Source organism: Leopardus geoffroyi, chromosome A3 (assembly GCF_018350155.1).
Source record: "Leopardus geoffroyi isolate Oge1 chromosome A3, O.geoffroyi_Oge1_pat1.0, whole genome shotgun sequence".
In the NCBI taxonomy this organism is placed as follows: domain Eukaryota; kingdom Metazoa; phylum Chordata; class Mammalia; order Carnivora; family Felidae; genus Leopardus; species Leopardus geoffroyi.
The window spans coordinates 91,087,905-91,106,647 of NC_059336.1; the positions used below are offsets into that span (position 1 = coordinate 91,087,905).

General features: G+C 45.6%; 1 protein-coding gene across 1 annotated transcript; it reads left to right on the forward strand.

Moving 5' to 3' along the window:
• The first annotated feature begins 15,389 nt into the window (after positions 1 to 15,389).
• Positions 15,390 to 16,117, forward strand: LOC123581012 (60S ribosomal protein L12-like). The gene has a single exon (XM_045446619.1). It carries the CDS (start codon positions 15,579 to 15,581, stop codon positions 16,074 to 16,076), a length of 498 nt encoding a protein of 165 aa, XP_045302575.1. The 5' UTR covers positions 15,390 to 15,578; the 3' UTR covers positions 16,077 to 16,117.
• Positions 16,118 to 18,743: the final 2,626 nt, after the last annotated feature.

Genomic DNA, 18,743 nt, shown 5'->3' on the forward strand with positions numbered 1-18,743 from the left:
TGGGAAAATTTCTACACATCTCCAAGCCCCAGATGCTGCCCTAAGTCCATTTTCTCATGCTCCATAGAGTGAATGTGTGTGTGTGTGTGTGGGGAGGGGGGGGGGGCAGTTTGTGCGCATGGGTATTATTCAGTTTATATACGTTATACATGAAGAGCGTATGACTTTGCTTCACAACACTTGGATGCAAGAAATGTCACAGCACTGAAATTAGCTCTGAGCCTTCCCTCACCGAGAGGATGATAAGTCTGATATTGGGTATTATTGGGGTGCCCTTCCCCCCTGCCAGGATGGAGAGGGAGTCCCTGGAGACGACACAGTCCAGAAACACCTGAGAAAGGGGCTTCAGTTTTGAGCACATAGAGCACCCCTGCTTTCCAAGCCCAGGTGACCTGTTGGAGAAGCCTTAGTGCCCGCCATCCTGCCAGGGCACCTGCAGAAGTATCCACCTCACTTGGCACCAGAGGCTGGCCCAGAGCCTGCTGAGGGGATGGCACCCCTGGAGGCAGCACCCATGTGCCATTTAGCAAATACCCATCCTTGCGCTGTCAGCAGCTCTGCCTCAGAGGCGCCCTCGTGTGGTCATGAAGGGGAACATTTCCCCGCCCCCAAGAGACCACCAGAGAGTCTGTGTCCTGGTTGTCCTGGTCCCCAGACTCCTCTCTGGGTCTGCTACTCACCTTAAAGACTGAAGGTTGCTCCAGCCTTAGACACTGGATGAGTATTTAGATTCCCTCCCAAACCAGCAGATTATTTTATTTTTTATTTTGTGTTTAAGTTTGTTTATTTTGAGAGAGAGGGGGCAAGCAAGCATGGGGAAAGGGGCAGAGAGAGAGAGGGGGAGAGAGGATCCCAAGCAAGCTCTGCACAGTCAGCGCAGAGCCCAACGTGGGGCTCAAACTCACAAACCATGAGATCATGATCTGAGCAAAAATCAAGGGTCAGACACTCAATGGACTGAGCCACCCAGGTGCTCCCAAGCAGATTATTTTAAAATCATGCATGTTTCCTTTGTGTCCATATAGACAATATTTCAAAGGAGGAGAGGAAAGAAAAAGGAGGAGGATGGAGAAATCGGTAAGAAGGCTTGAACACTCCAGAAGATGGACTGGTAGGTAGGGATGAGGGTGGTGAGGTCTGAGGAGAACAGGCATTCAGAGCCCTGTCCAACTCGCTCCACCGTTACCCCAGTACTTCTGGGTCCCTGTCTTGCAGGTTCTCATCCTGCACAGCTGGCCTTTACAGCACGAGTCCATGACTAGAGAGAGCTGATTGTCTTAAAGAGATAGACTTCCCAAGGCAAGTGGTCTACCTTGGACAGTCTAAAAGAAAAGTCAGTTATTTACTGTAAATCAACAATGTAGTAAATTCATATTCAGTTAGGTTTATTGTAAATCAATACTTCAAATTTCCCACCTGAATGCTGTGGTGGGAGTTGAGAGCAGGCTGGCTATGGAGAAGTGCGCTCAGAGAAATTTGCATCTGCACGGCCCTGGGCCTCTCACTGGGACGCTTCCAAGGGCCTCGCCAGCTTTGTTTGACATCTAGCCAACACGGACACTTCTGGGCTCTCTTGCTCTCTGATGTTTATGGAAATGCAGGAGTGTTTATTTTTTCTCTGGCTCACACTGTTTCTGTTGTCTTTGTAGCATTGTTTCTTCCAGCTCTCTGGAATAAATTTTTTTTCTTATGGTTCAGTGCTGAATCCTGACTTGTCTGTAGTTTGGATGAGGGATACTTTCGTAGAAGACCACGAAGGGACATTTTAATCAAAGAGTCTGGGACAGTGGAGAGCTCTGTGTTCTTTCCCGTTAGCAACACCTCACCAAGTAGAGTGAGATCAGGAATGACACCACAGCCACCAAAGGCTACAGCAGAGGTCTCCAGGCCCCTCCCTGCACAAGTTCACTGTCAGTGGGCAGAGACACCCGATAGAGGCGAGTGTCAAATCTGTCCATTAGCTCCAGCATCTTCCCTGCTTAGGGGCAGTGGGAAAGTGGACCCCACACTGGAGGCCTTCCCTCTCCTACATCCCCAACATCCTCAGATCTGCAGTTTCATTCTCTGGTCTAACCCTTCATTCCTTCCACTTCTCAACCAGCAAATTACCCCAGATGCCCAACCTTATCCCCAGATGTTCCCTCCTCTCTCCTGCCTTAATTCACTCATTCAAAAATATTGACTGAACAATTATTAGGACCATTGTTTTTGATACTGAGGATACAGCCATGGGCAAAATACATAAACTCCTGCCTTACATCCTTGTAGCAAGAGAGTGAGCACCTAGCATATATTATGTCACATGTGGTTGGTGCTATGAAGAAAAATACAGCAGGGTTAGTGGATAGAGAATGATGGTGCGGGGCAGTGTGACTATTCTATACAGAGGAGAGAAGAAAGCCTTTTAAATAAAGGGGGAGCCACGTGCATATGTGGGGAAAGAGCTTCCCACACAGAGGCAATGGCAAGAGCTGTTGAGGAGCATTGGAGGGGCCAGTGTGGCTGGCAGAGTGCATGGATGGGCGAGTGGCAGGGGACACGGTAAGATGGTAACTGGAAGCCAGGTCAGGTGAGGCCTTGAAACCATTATAATCCTCTTGGAGTTTGTTCCAAGTGAAACAAGAAGTCATTGGAATGGTTTTGAGCAAAGCAATGCCAAAATCTGAGTTATGTTTTTTCTTTTTTTTTTCTTTTTAATTTTTTAATCTTTATTTTTGAGAGAGAGAGACAGAGACAGAGTGTGAGCAGGGGAGGGGCAGAGAGAGAGGGAGACAGAATCCAAAGCAGGCTCCAGGCTCTGAGCTGTCAGCACAGAGCCCAATGCGGGGTTTGAACTCACGAACCATGAGATCATGACCTGAGCCAAAGTCAGACGCTTAACTGACTGAGCCACCCAGGCGCCCCAAGAGTTATGTTTTCAAAAAGAGCACATTAGCTGCCATGCGGAGAATAGGCAGACATGGAAAAACCAGCTATAAGTCTACTGCAGTAAACCAGGTGAGAGATGATGGACCAGGCAGGCAGCAGCACCAGTGGTGACAGCTGTCAAGCCGGATATGTTCTTTTTTTAAAAAAATATTTTTAATGTTTATTTATTTTTGAGAGAGAGAGAGAGAGAGAGAGAGAGAGAGAGAGAGACAGAGCTCAAGAGGGGAAGGGCCAGAGAGAGAGGGAGACACAGAATCTGAAGCAGGCTCCAGGCTGTCAGCACAGAGCCCAATGGGGGCTCGAACTCACGAACTGTGAGATCATGACCTGAGCCGAAGTCGGACACTTGACCAACTGAGCCACCCAGATGCCCCGAGCTGGATATGTTCTGAAGATAAAGTCAATAAACTTGTTAACAGAATGGATAGGGGGTGTGAAGGGAAGAGAAGAAGAGAAGATCAAAGCTGACTCCAAGGTTTTTGGCTTGAGTAACTCAAAGAATGGAGTTGTCACCCACAACCCCCGGGACAGGGGTTGGTTTTGAAGAGCAAAATCAAGAGGTCTATTTTAAATCAACTCAGGAGCAACAGATTGTGGTCTTGAAATACCATGTTCCAGGTTTGCTGGTCCCAGATCTGGGGCAGGAAATTCACCACATGATTCCAGAGCATCTTAAAATACCAGAAAGCAAGGAATAGCAAAGATAATTCAGGGCCTGTCAAAAGGACTAAGCCACGTGCTAAAGGTGGGATAATGTGAGCACCAATAAAGATAAAACTGCAATGGACTGAAACAGCCTCAAAAATGTTTAAATCCAAAAGTTTATGGTGACAGTAAATTTGGTCACTTCATTGGTCTCTGGTGGAGAATGGTAAGGAGCCAACTCATTATTTTGAAAACTGGTTAATACAGGAAAAAAGTCAAGCATTTATACTGCCTTTCCTATGCAAACGATACCTTGGAATAACCAAATAGTAGATGAGGGGACATCTCTCTCTACAGAAGTATTCCAGCTAATGAACAAAGAATTATAGAACTTAAAATTCACCATTTGGCAATCCTAATGAAGTAATAGACCCAGACAGTGAGCGTAAACTTTGAATATGACAAAAAGAGAGAGAAACAGACATGTGCCTTCTGATGGAAAACTATACCACCACATATAGAATCTCAGTACCAATTTGTAGGTAATACACAGGGGGGACGTTCAGCAAAATCCTAAATTAAGGAAACTCTGTAGGACAAATGGTCTTATTTTAATAAGTACATTGAAGAGGAAAAAGAGAGAGGGAGGGAGAAACTATAGATTGAAAGAGACTTAAAAGGTATATCAAACAATCACACTGTAGATCTTTTGGGGATCCTGATTCAAACAAGCAATCTTACAAAAAATTGAGACCATTGAAAATTGGAACAGTGACTGGGTATTAGATGATATTAAGGAGTTGTTATTTTCTGTGGTTGCAATAATGATATGATGGTCGTGTTTAAAAGTGGGGTCTTATCAGGGCGCCTGGGTGGCTCAGTCAGTTAAGCGTTTGACTCTTGATTTTGGCTTGTCATGATATCACGGGTTCTCGGACTGAACCCCGCATTGGGCTCTGTGCTGACAACACAGAGCCTGCTTGGGATTCTCTCTCCCTCTCTCTCTGCCCCTCCCCTGCTCCTGTGGGCACTTTCTGTCTCTCTGTCTCTCTTTCTCTCTCTCTCTCAAAATGAATAAACATTAAAAAAAAATTAAAATGATGTCTTATCTTTTAGAGACACACACTGAAATATGCACAGATAAAATGATGCAGCCTGTATGTCTGGGACTGGCTTCAAAATAATGCAAGGTTCAAGGGGAAGAGAAGCAAGATTGGCCATGAGTTAGTCATGTTGAATCTGTGTGATGGGTATATGGGAATTCATTAGACCAATCTGTCTATCGATTTTGTAGGTGTTTGAAATTTCCCATTATAAGTAAAAGAGAGAGCATATTTAAAAAGAAAGTAAGGAACAGAGGAAGATAAGGGAGAAGGGAAGGAGAGAGGAAGAAAGGAGAGGAAGGAGACAGTTGTGTTTTGGGCATGTGAAGTTGGAGCTGCCAACCTGATGTCCTGACAGAAACATCAAGTTGGTAGTTGGGTATGTGGGCCTGAAGTTCAGGAGAATATTAAAGTTTGAGACAAAAAAAAATCAAGGAGTCCTAAATTTATATATGTGTGAAAATCATGGAACTGGGTGGGATCACCTTAAAATGAATATGAATAAGAGAAAAGAGATGTTACAGACTAAATCTTGAGGATTTCCGAAATTGAGGGTCTGGAAGAGGAGGCAGAAAAGGAGGTGTTCTGCTGAACGTTGCATTTGGCAGAGGGTGGCTGGCCATCACTGACCTGGACCAGAGCAGTTTGGGGAAAGTTGCAGTGATTTCTGGAAGTCAGAGAAGGAGACCAGAGGCAGTCAGCATGGTTGAATCTTTAGAGGAATTTTGCAAGAGAGCAGCAGAAAAATTACACAGATATGTGAGCAGGGGTACAGGGATGACAGGTTAGTTTTCAAGGTGGGAGGAGTTACAGTATGTTTTTATTCTGATGGGAATCATGAATAGACAGAATAAATAATGATGAAGGGAGGGGGCAGTTACCAGCAGGATGTCCTGAATCACCCCCGTGGGTCTGAAACAGGTTCATGATCAGGTTAACTACAATGCATTTGGTGTTATGCACACACACTTCACTGTCTGAAGCCTGAATATCAGCCCATGGCCTTCCCAGGGGCTCCGTAAAAGTGCTGATGTAGCTTTGATGCTCATATACCCATTCTGGAGCTGAGTCCACAGTGGGGCCATGAAGTTGGGGGCCCCCAAGCGTAGGACTCAAGGATCAGCACAGGGTGCTTTGTGAGGTTCTGCATCAGCCCAGGTTGAGTACATTTGGAGATACTTTCTTGGGCAACCTGTACACGTTCTTAGCAAAGTCCTTTACTCCTGCAAACTGGGTGGAACTGTGAAGGAATTGATGACTTTTGATTCCAATTAGGCTGTGTCCTTGCTGTGCTGCTCCTTGTGGCTGTGATGCAGGACACTGTGATGAGGCATGGCCAGGCCATGTGCTGCAGAAAGACCTGGGGAGAGTCAGCTGGTCAGCACTACAGTCCATGCTGAGGCCAGGCTCTGCTGGCACAGGAAGTCGAGATCCTGCTTCTGGGTCTGAGGAGGAAGCCGGAGGTAAGGCTGGGGTTTACCTCTGAAAGCTGAGCTGAGACCAGAGCAGGTGCTGGGGATGAAGTCACTGGAGGAGCTCTAGCCCTTGTGGATTTTTTGGCAACACACCTTTCCCCCATAAACACTTGTATTAAGTCTTCTTTTATTAGACTTATTTCTTACTTACCTTACTGGAAGGGTCTGAGAAGAGAGGGGGCGTGTTTCAAAGAATCACTCAGGTGATTCTCTGTGCTGAGAATAGACTAAGGGGAGCAAGGGCAGAAGCAGAAAGTTCAGTAAAGAAGCTATTGCAGTGAGCCAGGTGAAGGATGTGGGTGCCTTGGCGGAGGTGTTGGAAGAGGTCAGACTGGATTATTTTGAAAGTAAGGCCAGGACTACTGGTGGATTGCAAGTGCAGTGCTGGGGAAGAGAGGGCTGGAGGAGAGTGCGGGCTGTGCATGGTATTTGGGCTGTTTTCTTTTTTTGGCACATAGATTTGCATTTTCACCCATTGCATTTTCAAGCCACATGACTTGCTTTGGACAACAAGATATGAGCAGAAGAGATGTGTATGGCATTGAAGTGTGAGAGCAAGACCTTGCAACATGCCTTCTCCTGCCTCAAGGACTGTGGAAATATTTGGTCAGGTCCCTAAGTGAACATGAGGTGTAGAGCTCCGACAAACTTAGGCTAGACATGAGCAACAAAATAAACATTTGTTGTGTTTGCCCCTGAGATTTGGGGGTCTTTGTTATTGCAGCATAACCGAATGTATCCTGACAAGTTCAGATAACAGGATGTGTTCTGAGCAACCGCAAGATGAGTTTTTTCATTTCTTGAGATAAGAGGGAGTGTGGGAGGAGTGGGTTTTGAGGGGAGAGTTCTGAGCTTGTTTTTGGACACACTGAGTTTGAACTTCATATCCTGCATCAGGCATCCAAGTGCAGACGTTGAATCAGCAGTTGGATACACGGATCTGATTTCTGGGGAAAAGTCAGGCTGGACATTTAATACACTCGGGAGTTGTGAGCAGGAGGCCAGGTAAGATCACTAGGAAGTGAGTGCAGGTAGAGAAAAGTGTAGACAGCTTTAAGGCACCAAAGGAAGACTCACAACTGTGTCGGATGCTGCGGACAGGTCACCAAGGTAAGAACTCTCAACTGACTTGAGATTGCAAGGTGGAGTGATTAGTAACCTCAACAAGAGCAATTCTGGTGGCATTAGGGGAATGAAACTGATTGAAGTGGGTTCAAGAGAGATTAGGAGGAGGGAAAGTGCAGTCTGAGTATAAACTCTTTTGAAAAGAATTGATGTAATAGAATGATGGTTGTGGGAGAAGTTTCGGGTCAAAGGAATTTTTAAATTAAAAACTTTTTTTCAGATGGAAAAAATTATAGTACATACACATGTTTTGGGAACACGTGCATGTTTCCTTCAGTAGAAAAAGAGAAAAAATTGTTCACGTAGTGCGAGAGGAGCCAATGGATAAAGTGGTGTCGCATAAGGCTGCTGATCTGCAGACGCTTGCACTTCAGAAGATTCAGGGCCCCTGCCTTCTGGGGGGCAGGGCTAGGGTGGAGGGGTGGAGGGGTGGAAGGGTGGAGGGGAAGGAGGAGGTGGCTCAGACTCCCGTGCATTGATTCAGTGCCCAAATGGAAGGCAGAACAGGGGGTTGTTCTGGATGAGCAATAGGTTTTTTGCAGGTCTAACAACTTATTATCTCAAAAGCGAACTTTTCCTAATAATCTAGCCATCAGCTCTTTGCTGTTCATCTTGCAGACTGGACAGTCGTTACGTAGTGTTGATTGCCCCCACTGAGCGGGAATTGGCTCTAGCCCTCCGCCCCCTGGCGCAGCTGACTCTGCTCATAGCCCGTAGAAGAATTCAGGCCCCGCAGCTGGCCCATGAGCTTGAACCTAGCTTCAGGGCAGCCGGCACTTGACGGATACCTGTTTTTTCCCATTGGTAAAATTGGAATAATAATAGTACTTACCCCACTGATGCATTTAGAGGGTGCCAAGTGCTCACCTGTTTCTCGGCACCTGAGAGTTTGAGCTGCTAGCATCCTCACCTGCCCTCACTTCTGCGTTTCGCGCTGAGCTTTCCACCGCGCAGGTCTCTGCTGTAGAACCTTGGGTGGTCCCTGTTGCCCTCTGGCTCTGATCTGAACTTCTTCACTCATCAGATGGAGCCCTTCACGATCTGGCTCCAAACTCCTTTTCTAGCTCTGTGTCTCAGCAACTCCCTTCCACCCTCCTTGTAGTTCAGACACAGAAACTTGCCACTCTCCAACCCATGTCTTTTCTTTTTGCTTCCACAATTTCACAAAAGATATCCTGCCTTCACCTCCCTGAGAAATTCTGAGAAATTCTGCCCATTCTTTAAAATTCAAGTTAAGTAATACGTTTTCATGGAGGATGTCCCTGACCTCACTCTGCACACCTCTGATCCTGGGCCGGTCATTCTTTTTTACTTTGTTAAAAATTTTTTTTTAGAGTTTATTTATTTTTGAGATAGAGCACAAGCAGGAGAGGGGCAGAAATTCAGGGAGACACAGAATCCGAAGCAGGCTCCAGGCTCTGAGCTGTCAGCACAGCTCATTCTTAGGTCTGTCCCCTCCCGTGATGAGCTCCTCATGAGCAGGAGCTTGTTTTGTTCTTTTATTTTTAGTGCCTTGAACGGCCTCTGGCACTTATAAACACCTTGGGGATGGCCACTTTGGTTATTCCCTCCTTTGTATCTATCTCTTTCCAGCCCTTAGTGATGCACATTGAATTATTTGTTGGGGGTCTGTCTTCTCCATTAAGCCACAAATGTCGTGGGAGACGAGACGTTAGCTTTTTACTACCCATGTTATCACAGTCTAACACACAGCAGTGGCTCAACTAAAAAAAAAAAAAAAAAAAAAAGGATAAAATTTAAGGCATGGACTCTGCCACCTTCCCAAGTGCCTGAAGCATCCCCGCATTTCTTGAGACGGCCTCCAGGTGGCGCCCGCCGCCCAGAGGAGCGGGCACTTGGGGCGAGGCCAGGTCCCCGCCTCTGGGTGGCCACGCTGCCTTTTCTCCACAAAAGTGCAGCCTGTGTCAGAGGTGCATGGCCTCCCTGTGCATTTGGGCCTCCTTGCAGATAGTTTAGGAATGTTAACTAGGGAGGGGGGAAGGGGCTGCTGCCTTCCGGTGCCTCTTGGGTGTTATCTAAGCCTCCGGTGTAAGCAAGTGAAGGAGGCACATCTCTGCCCGTGGCTAACAGCTGCAACATGCACACACGCAAAATGTTATTTGTTGGTCAAAATAATGGTAACAAGTGCATGACTTGTCCACCACACTTGCCAGGTGTCAAGCACTGTTCTAAGTACTTCATATACATTAATTCAAAGGCTCATTGTAAGATTAAAAAAGTTAAAATTTACATTTTATAGTGAGGAAACTCAGGTATAAGAGGTTAAATAACTTGGCCAAGATTGCTCATTTAACAAGTAGCCCAGGTAGGGTTAGAACCCCGGCCAACTGGTACCAGAATATGCAGGCTTTTCACTCTGCAAGCCGGCTTCTCTCTCACTATTGAGCTGAGTGGCCATCTAGCTGTCCAACTATCTAATGCCCAGCCAACCAGACTGCATTTATTCAGCACCTACCATGTGCCAAGTACTTCCTTTGCCTTAAGGCTAAGCGGGTGAATGAAACAGAGCATCTGCCTTTCAGGAGCCTCCTGCTGTCAAGGGAGACCAAAGTGTTGGGAGGGGGATGTGCCAAGTAGGTGCCCAGGGACAAGTAGCGGAAATGGAGATGCCATCCTTTTCCCTGTCTTCCCAGGCAGCTTGACTGGCTTTTTTCTGGTGTCCCAGTCCTATTATTGGTCTTTTTTTTTGGGGGGGGGGTCCATCAATCCTGGCACTGGAAACCTGTTGGGGCTCAGGCATTCCCCTCTCCAGTTTTGTCCCGGAACACTTGCATAGTGCTGGGCCCCCCCGTGCTTACTGATTAACTTCCCCAGAGCTGCCTGCTGCCTAGACTTCTGGATATCAAGGACTCTGCTGCACTTGATTATTATACAACCAACTGACACACTGCCCCCATTCTCCCCACACTTTCCCATCACCATCCTGACCCCATCATCTACAGCCGCAGCTTGCCTGGTCCTCCACTAAGCTCTGCTTCCTGAGGCCGCAGCCCAGCCATACCATCTGCTCCACCTCTGAAATCTTTAAGCCCCAGCTTGAGTGCTGGGTAGGTTTTATTATCAGTAAATAATAAAATCACTCGTTCTGGCTCAGTCACACTTCTACTTCACTCCAATTGGTGGTGTCTATAAGACCTGCAGACTTTAGACTCTTTCCTTTTCTTCTTCCTTTTTTTTAAAAACAATTTTAATGTTTATTCATTTTTGAGAGACGGAGAGAGACAGAGCACGAGCAGGGGAGGGGCAGAGACAGAGAGGGAGACACAGAATCCATAGCAGACTCCAGGCTCTGAGCTGTCAGCACAGAGCCTGACGTGGGGCTCGAACTCAGAAACCGTGAGATCATGACCTGAGCCAAAGTCATACGCTCAACTGACTGAGCCACCCTGGCGCCCCACTTTCCTTTTCTTCTAATACATCAGTCCCCTGCTGGCTTTGCTTCCTTCCCCACCCATCCTAGATGTCATGGGTGATCACCGGAACCCTGTGATGGTCCCTCAACTTTTCTGTCTCCTCGTCAACACCTGCTCTCCAAGTCTGCCAGACTGGATCAGCTGGAGTCTGCTTTCTCTCTTCCCTGGGGATGCTGAAGGAGTTCACACAGCTGGAAGGTTGGTGGCAGGTAGGACTGGCCACATGATTTGTGCAAAATGAACATGTGGGGTCCCTGTTAAGATTTTTAACAATTCCAAGATGGTGACAGCAAAGCATTAAATCAAGTGCAGGCCCTTCCAAGCACAGGACTGGGTGAGACTGTACAGGTCACACTCCCTTGAAGCTCTGTGCTAGGTCTTAAACATAGCTCCCTGCTTTGCAGAGCTTCCAGGGCTATCTGATCACCCTGATGCCTCAGATCTGCTGCCTCTCCTGCCCTCTCCATTGGCCAGCCACCTTTGCTGTCCTTGGCTATCCCATAACATCCCAGTCCCAGACGACATTTCTCCAGCCTCGCTTGCATTCTGGAAGGTTTTCTTGAGTGGAGGAGAAAGGCCGGAGTTCCCACCTGTGTGAAAGCCATCTGTACCACACGGCCTGGTAGACAAAGACATGAGAATCTCTGTCATAGTGAGCCCTCTCAGAGCCTGGCCTCCTTAGCTACCTGTGTGACTGCATCTAGACATCAGCGGAAAAAAGACAGAGGATGGGGAAGAACTGACAGGTGGCTGTGCTCTCCCTGGCTAAGGGTTGATGAGGCATTTCACCTGTGTTCCTGGATCTATTCCTTTACGGGCCTTTTATGTTCTAAGATGAGGGAATAGGCTCAGAAAGGTTAAGTAGTTGCTCCAGGTCACACAGCTGGTAACTGGCACACCTCTAAGCCTAGGTTGGTGCGAGGACAAAGTCTACATGCTTTTCCCTTTATGTCTCCCTCTCCAAAGGGGCAGTGTTAGGTCTTGACACTTATTCACTAACCAAATCCAACACTTCTTTCTGCCCTGTCTCCTCCCCAGCACATCGGTTACCTCCTGAGGAAATTCAGTTTTATCCTCCGAACCTGCCAAGATGACACTTATACACTTCTCTTCACTGATAATAAAAACTACCCAGCATTCAAGGAGAAAAATTCACTTGGTTATTCTCTCACAACCCTTTTTTCCTCGAGTCCCCCACCACTCCCCTTTCCATTGGGCTGGGAAGGAATGGAGGAGAATTCCATCTCCCTCTGCTTGACACTCGCCTATGGTCCTCATGCGACATCTCTCAGCATTTCCTCCCCCATTCAAACCTTTGGCACCCATGTGGTCTGGGCCACGGCCAGGTCCACTGCTGTCCCGTCACGGATTGTGCTTCTGCCAGCGCCCTTCCCAAAGCACCGTGAGTGGTACTTAGTAGATATGGAAATGAGAACACTGGCTGCATATTTGATGATGTTAAGGTGTTTTCTAAAATCTAGATGTGGTAAGAGCATTGAGGTCATATTTTTTTAAAGGATCATTTTTAAGAGACATACACTGAAATATTTATTGATGAAATCAAACCTGGGCTTGCCTCAATATAGGAGGGGAGATATAGGTGGGAGTTTGGCCAGAATAAGATTGACTCTGAGCTGATGGTACTGAGCTTTGAGGAAGGGCACATGGCGGGGGTGGGGGGGGGGGAGGGAGGGCATTCACTGTACTCTTCCATCTGCTTCTACATTTATCTGAATTTCTCCATAGGAAAAGGTTTAAATAAAGAAATGTATTAGGTATTAAAATGAAGGGTAGTAAACTCAAGACGTCTGAGTATAGGAGAGGGGATGGTGGTGGGCAGAGCTGGGAAGAAGCCTAAAATTAGCGAGTGCAACAAGGTGAAGAAACATCACATTTGGCTTTTCTAGAATTAATATGTAACCAGCTCTCTCTCCCCCTGCCCCCCTCCTGCCCCTATCATCAGCCAAGACAGGGCAGGGGGCCCAGTGTTCATCTCTGGAAGCCTGCCTCCTTCACATGTGTTGCTAGAACACTGGGGGCCTGTGCAAGTCTGAGCGGAGCTCCCCCAGGCTTCTGTCTAAGCAAATGGTGCCCTGGCCAGCCTGCAAGCTGCAGCCATTCTTGCCCTCTCCGCCACAGGATGCTGCTATAGAGCACTGGCCCCATACCCTGACTTCTGTTGCTTCTCAAACTGGCTAAGGAGTGCTTATTTGGGTGGGGACTCCAGAAGGCTGGCTGTATGGTGACCCCCAAAAAGGAATGGACATTCCTTATGTGAACGAGACTGTTTTTCTTGCTCTTTCCATGTCTCCCTGCCTTTCCTCCCTGTTGGTAGTGGTAGGTGGAAGCAGGAGTACAGGCAACCCTGGCTTCTAAACATGCAGTGATTATGGTCTGAGGAATTAAAGAGAATATGTGGTTTGAAGACACGTTGTTCTATGTTAATACTGTAAAATTCCAATCAGAAAATTTAACATAATCAGAAAATGGATTATCATTCATGTTTTCCTGCATTTTCTGGGTAAGGCTTGCATTATTTGGTCTTCATCAATGAAGCACAGAAATAGCCTTTGATAGAGTGGTTGGAAGCCAGCAGGCACAGCTGCCATGATGGATGATGCAACGTCATAAGCAATGAGGCAATCAGCATTAAGTAAATGGTATCAGAGAACTGCAGAGGCACAAAAGAAAAACAAACAGCCCAAATCCCAAACCATCTTGTTTCAATACAAACAGGTTTCAAAGCATGACACTGTGAGCAGTAACAGTGTTGCTGTCTTTTTCTTGCTGGGAGAGATAGAACATTAGCCAAAAGAGCACAAAGAGATGTTTCCTGCATCTGAACAGAACCACTTGGTGCCTGGACTCTATGAAGAATCTTCACATGTAGTGATAGAACAGTAAACAAATATGTAAATGCCTCTTTGCTACTGATGATTCTAAATCTTCATTGATTGATGTCAACATCTCACATGAGCCAATAAATTTTGAAATACATTTTAATTTATTTTTTATTTTTTTTTCAACGTTTATTTATTTTTTTTGGGACAGAGAGAGACAGAGCATGAACGGGGGAGGGGCAGAGAGAGGGAGACACAGAATCGGAAACAGGCTCCAGGCTCTGAGCCATCAGCCCAGAGCCTGACGCGGGGCTCGAACTCACGGGCCGCGAGATCGTGACCTGGCTGAAGTCGGACGCTTAACCGACTGCGCCACCCAGGCGCCCCTTTGAAATACATTTTAAAGTCAAATTGTTTAGATAGACAAGGACCCTGACAAAATGCTTTTCCAGGGCTCTGCACAGCAGGGGTGCCCTTGGTCACTGGTGGTCTTGAAAATTCTTGCAGTGGACTGGTGGCAATAAATACCTCATTGGAGTAAGTGCAAGAGGGACTGAGAAGACAAAAATTGGAGACAATAAATATAGACTAAGTTTTAAAAAGACTTTTGCTGTAAATAAGAGCAAAGAAACGAGGCAGAAGTTGGAGGGGTGTGTGGGGTGAAGAGTTGCCTTTTTTTTTTTTTTTAAGTGTATGCTGAAAGGAATGGTTCAGCAGAGGGAGGAAAAGTTGATGTTGTAGGAGCGAGAGCAGTTTCCTTGAGTAGGAAAGAAGGGATGGGAATCTAATAGAGAGAGGTTGTGGGGCTGGCCATGGAGAGGGGCATGGGCATCTCAGCCTGGTAGCAGGTAGGAAGGCAGAGTATGTGGGTACAGGTGCTACCCTGTGTGTAGGTGTGGTGGTGAGTTGGCAGAAGCTCTCTTCTCAGTGCTTCTATTTTCTCCATGAAACAGGAAGTGAGGTCAGTGGCACAGTGAGTGTATGGTGAGAAGGTGATACAAGTTTGAGGAGATGAGAGTGAGGAATCACCATCTGGCTGAGGAGGTGAGGGAGCAGGCCAGGGAAATGTGGTAGGATTGCTGGCTGCCCTGACACCCACTTGAGACTGACAAGACTAGTGAGACCAGTCAGTTTGGTTTTTGTTATTGATACTGTTTTCTCTATTCACACACAACTGCATGAGTGTCAGCGTAGCATAGGCATGGGATTCCATCTAACCAGGGTTAATGTGCTGTTATTAGTCTGTTGCCTCTCAGCTCCGAATCCAACTTCACTACTTGATGGTAATGTTGGCACGTTCCTCCTTAGCCAGATGATATGATGTTATGCTTCATCAGTAGAGGGAACTAGAGGAAAAAGGGGGCATTTCCTGGTTCCTATGAGCTTTTTTTGGAGGAGGCTTTTGTAGCACACAGTGGCGGAGCAGTGTGCAACACTTCTTCAAAGGCATCTTCCCAAAGCACCCAAAAGGTGAATTGCCAGCAAGTCTTTCCAGCAGACACGTCAATGACTTCACTGCTCATTGAGTCATAGGTCTGCACCCTGTCCAACAAGGTTTCAATTTCAGGTCCAGTGGTAAGGGTGGTGTCCCATGTTTGTTCCACCCCTGGGTTTTTTTATCTAGCCCTGGGGGTAGTGACTCCTCCCTATACATGCAATTAGTCTATTCTTTACACTTTCCTTTTTTTTTTTTTTTTTTTTAAAGTAGGCTTCATGCCCAGTGCAGAGCCCAGTGTGGGGCTTGAGCTTGCGATCCTGAGATCAAGACCTGAGCTGAGATCAAGAGTTGGAGGCTTAACCGACAAAGCCACCCAGGCACCCCTAGATTTCTCTTTACTCCTTAATAGTCAATCCCCATTAGACTTAGTAATTTTTTTATAGTAAGCTTTCCTTTCCATTCTTCCCTGGTACTATCTTAGTTTCAGAAACAAAGAAAAGCACTTTTGACTTTTGGCTCAGAGGAGGTGAGGGTGCAACAGTCTTTGCTTGTCCTGAATCTAGGTGTATCCTACACCAGTGGCCTCCACCATGCCACCTAAGTTCGACCCCAATGAAATCAAAGTTGTATACCTGAGGTGCACTGATGGCGAAGTGGGTGCCACATCTGTCCTGGCCCCAAAGATTGTCCCATTGCGTCTGTCTCCAAAAAAGATTGGTGATGATATCACCAAAGCAACTGGTGATTGGCAGGGTCTGAGGATTACAGTGAAACTGATCATTTGGAACAGACAGCTCCAGACTGAAGTGGTATCTCCTGCTTCTGCCCTGATTATCAAAGTCCTCAAGGAACTTCCAAGAGACAGAAAGAAGCAGAAAAACATTAAACACAGTGGAAATATCACTTTTGATGAGATTGTCAACATTGCCTGGCAGATGCAGCACCGATTTTTAGCCAGAGGACTCCCTGGAAACATTAAAGAGATTCTGGGGACCACCCAGTCTGTGGGCTATAATGTTGATGTCTGCCACCCTCATGACATCATAGATGACATCAATAGTGGTTCAGTGGAATGCCTACCTAGTTAAGAACTACAAAGGAGAATATTTCAATACAGGGTCATTTGACAGCAACAAAACAAGAAAAAAAAGGAAATAAAAGCAAGAAAAAAATCCAAGATTTCATTATATTTTCAAAACTTTGAGTCTCACTCATTTAATCCCTAGTTCCCAAGGAGATGGTAGTCATATGGACAGTAAGGGGAGTGCATTAACAACGAAGGGACAGCCATGGTGGAGAGAAAGGCTGATCCACATGAGGACTTTGAGAGTCCTGGTATATCAGGGCAGGCCTTAAGGAGTGTTGTTTACTTGAGTAAATTGATGGAGAGGATATTGATACTAAGGTTGGACCCTAGAACACTAGTGTATTTGTTTGCTAGGGCTGCCATAACAAAGTGCCATAGACTGGGTCTGGAGGCTAGACATCTGAAATCAAGGTGTAGCTACGGTGGATTCAGTTGGTATTAATAATGTGTGTCCTCCCAAATTTATATGTTGAAGTCCTAACCCCTAGTACCTCAAAATATGACCTTATTTGGATATAGAATCTTTATAGAGGTGACTATATTTGGAGACGGGGTCTTTAACAGAAGTAATTAAGGTGAAAGGAAGTCATAAGAGTGGGGCCCTGATCCAATAGGATTAGTGTCCTTATAAGATGAAACACCAAAGAGCTCTCCCTCTCTGTGCATGCACAAATAAGAGGTAATGTGCACACACAGCGAAAAGGTTGCTGTCTATAGGCCCAGAAGAGAGCTCTCAGTAGGAAACAAATCAACCAACATCTTGATTTTGGACTTCACAGCCTCCAGAACTGTGAGAAATAAATTTCTGTTGTTTAAGCCACCTAATCTATGGTATTTTGTTATGGCAGCCTAGTCAGACCAACACAACTGATTTAAATTATGTCTGCCCCGTTAGAAGCCAATTTCCCCAGTACCATCTCTATTTCCCCAATATCACCAGTTCCTGGCATGGTGCCTCTCACATAGTGGGCACTCAATAAATATTTGTTGAATGTATGATTAGTAAATCAATAAGAAGTGTTATTATCCTCATTTTATAGTGGAGAAAATTGACAGATATGAAAAGGTACTTAATAATCACAACCCAGAGATACAAATGGCATTTTGTTGATCAAAATTAACTAAAAAATCAAATAACATGTTCAGGCACCGATCACATTAGGAGTTGCTTTAGCTGGTTAGTGAAAAGGGTCGTTTTTGCTCTGAATTCACTCTAGTATCCTTTCTCTAATCAGGATCAGAGATCTGCCAATCCACATCTGGTTCCTTCCCTATAAATCTATGCTCTCCGAGTCACCAGACAGATACAAATCTTAGAGGAATTTCATTGCAAAGGCAATGCAGGGATATAAAAGGGTGAGTATTTGGTCATCTCCCAAGATACCTCACAGGGTGGCATTCCCTCTGCCAAGGGTCTGGTCCACACCCCACTGGTTTAGAAACTGGATCTGTCAACACACTGAGTGTGGATCCACCTCATTGTTCTCTTTTTAATTAAGCTCAGAGCTGATGCATGAAACCAGAATGTCTACTTATCAATTCACAAGAGGATTAGAACCACTTCTGTGTCTGGAATATTTGTCTCCACATGGCTGGCAGGTTCTTTCACTGAAGACAGACCTCTGAGGAAGGCAAATTATCAGCAGGTTGCTTCGTCAGCATGGAATCCAAATGAGGGGAACAAGTTAGATGATTGAAATTTATAGTGGCATTAAGCCGAGAAAGCCTGACACGGTCATTTTTTACTGTAGGTATGGCCATACCTATGGCACCAGAATATTTACAACCATTAGCTGAGAGGCCATCTCTAGTGGGCATTTCTTAAAAGGGCTTTGCTGATGTTTACCATCATGATGCCCCTTTTTCTATGCTTTCATTGCCAACCAGTCCTGCTTTGATGACCCTTTAAATCTTTTTCTTTGCTTAAACTTTCAGACTTATTCTTTTTCCTTAAGATGACTTTATATCTGTTCTGATCTGTTTTGTGTAGTTGTAGGGTTTAATTCTCTACAAATAAAGCATAACTTTATTTCTTTAACTTACACGTACTTGAGGGAGGCCTCACCTCACCAAATTCCTCAATAACCAAATAAGTATTTTCTGTTCTTATATTTTTACCTTACCTTACTTCATTCAAAATATATATTTGGGGGGACTTCTTAACAGACACTGTTTGTCCCATCTTTGTACTAGGTCAAATTACTTATTTTCTCATTTGTAGATAATTTTCATCTTAATTACTACTTATTGATTTATTAATTGGGTCACTGATTATTTCTTCCTGGTCACATGATTACACAAGAATAGTGTAAATGGCAATAAGAGCAATCCTGAGACATAGTGCTTTTCTTTCCATAATGATAAATCTTTGCTAAAGTCACCTTTAAGTTACATAGAAAATACATAAACACATGGCCTTATTCACAAAACAGGTGGCAGGCTGGTCTTGGCCCACAGACCATAGATTGCTGGGCTCTGATGTGTATTATCATCTTGGCCCAGGAAGGTACATGGGTTCACAATGTTTAGTATAGTGGAGGCAAACCTTATAGATGCAGGTTGCAAGCTTAGCATAGTTGTGTAAGGTGCTGCTTGTATGGATTTTCAACTGCACAGGGGGATCGGTGCCTCTAACCCCCGTGCTGTTCGAGAGTCAATAGTACTAGTA

Excerpts from the sequence above, each read along its gene's own strand:
- LOC123581012 (XM_045446619.1), top strand. The coding sequence starts at position 15,579 with ATGCCACCTAAGTTCGACCCCAATGAAATCAAAGTTGTATACCTGAGG.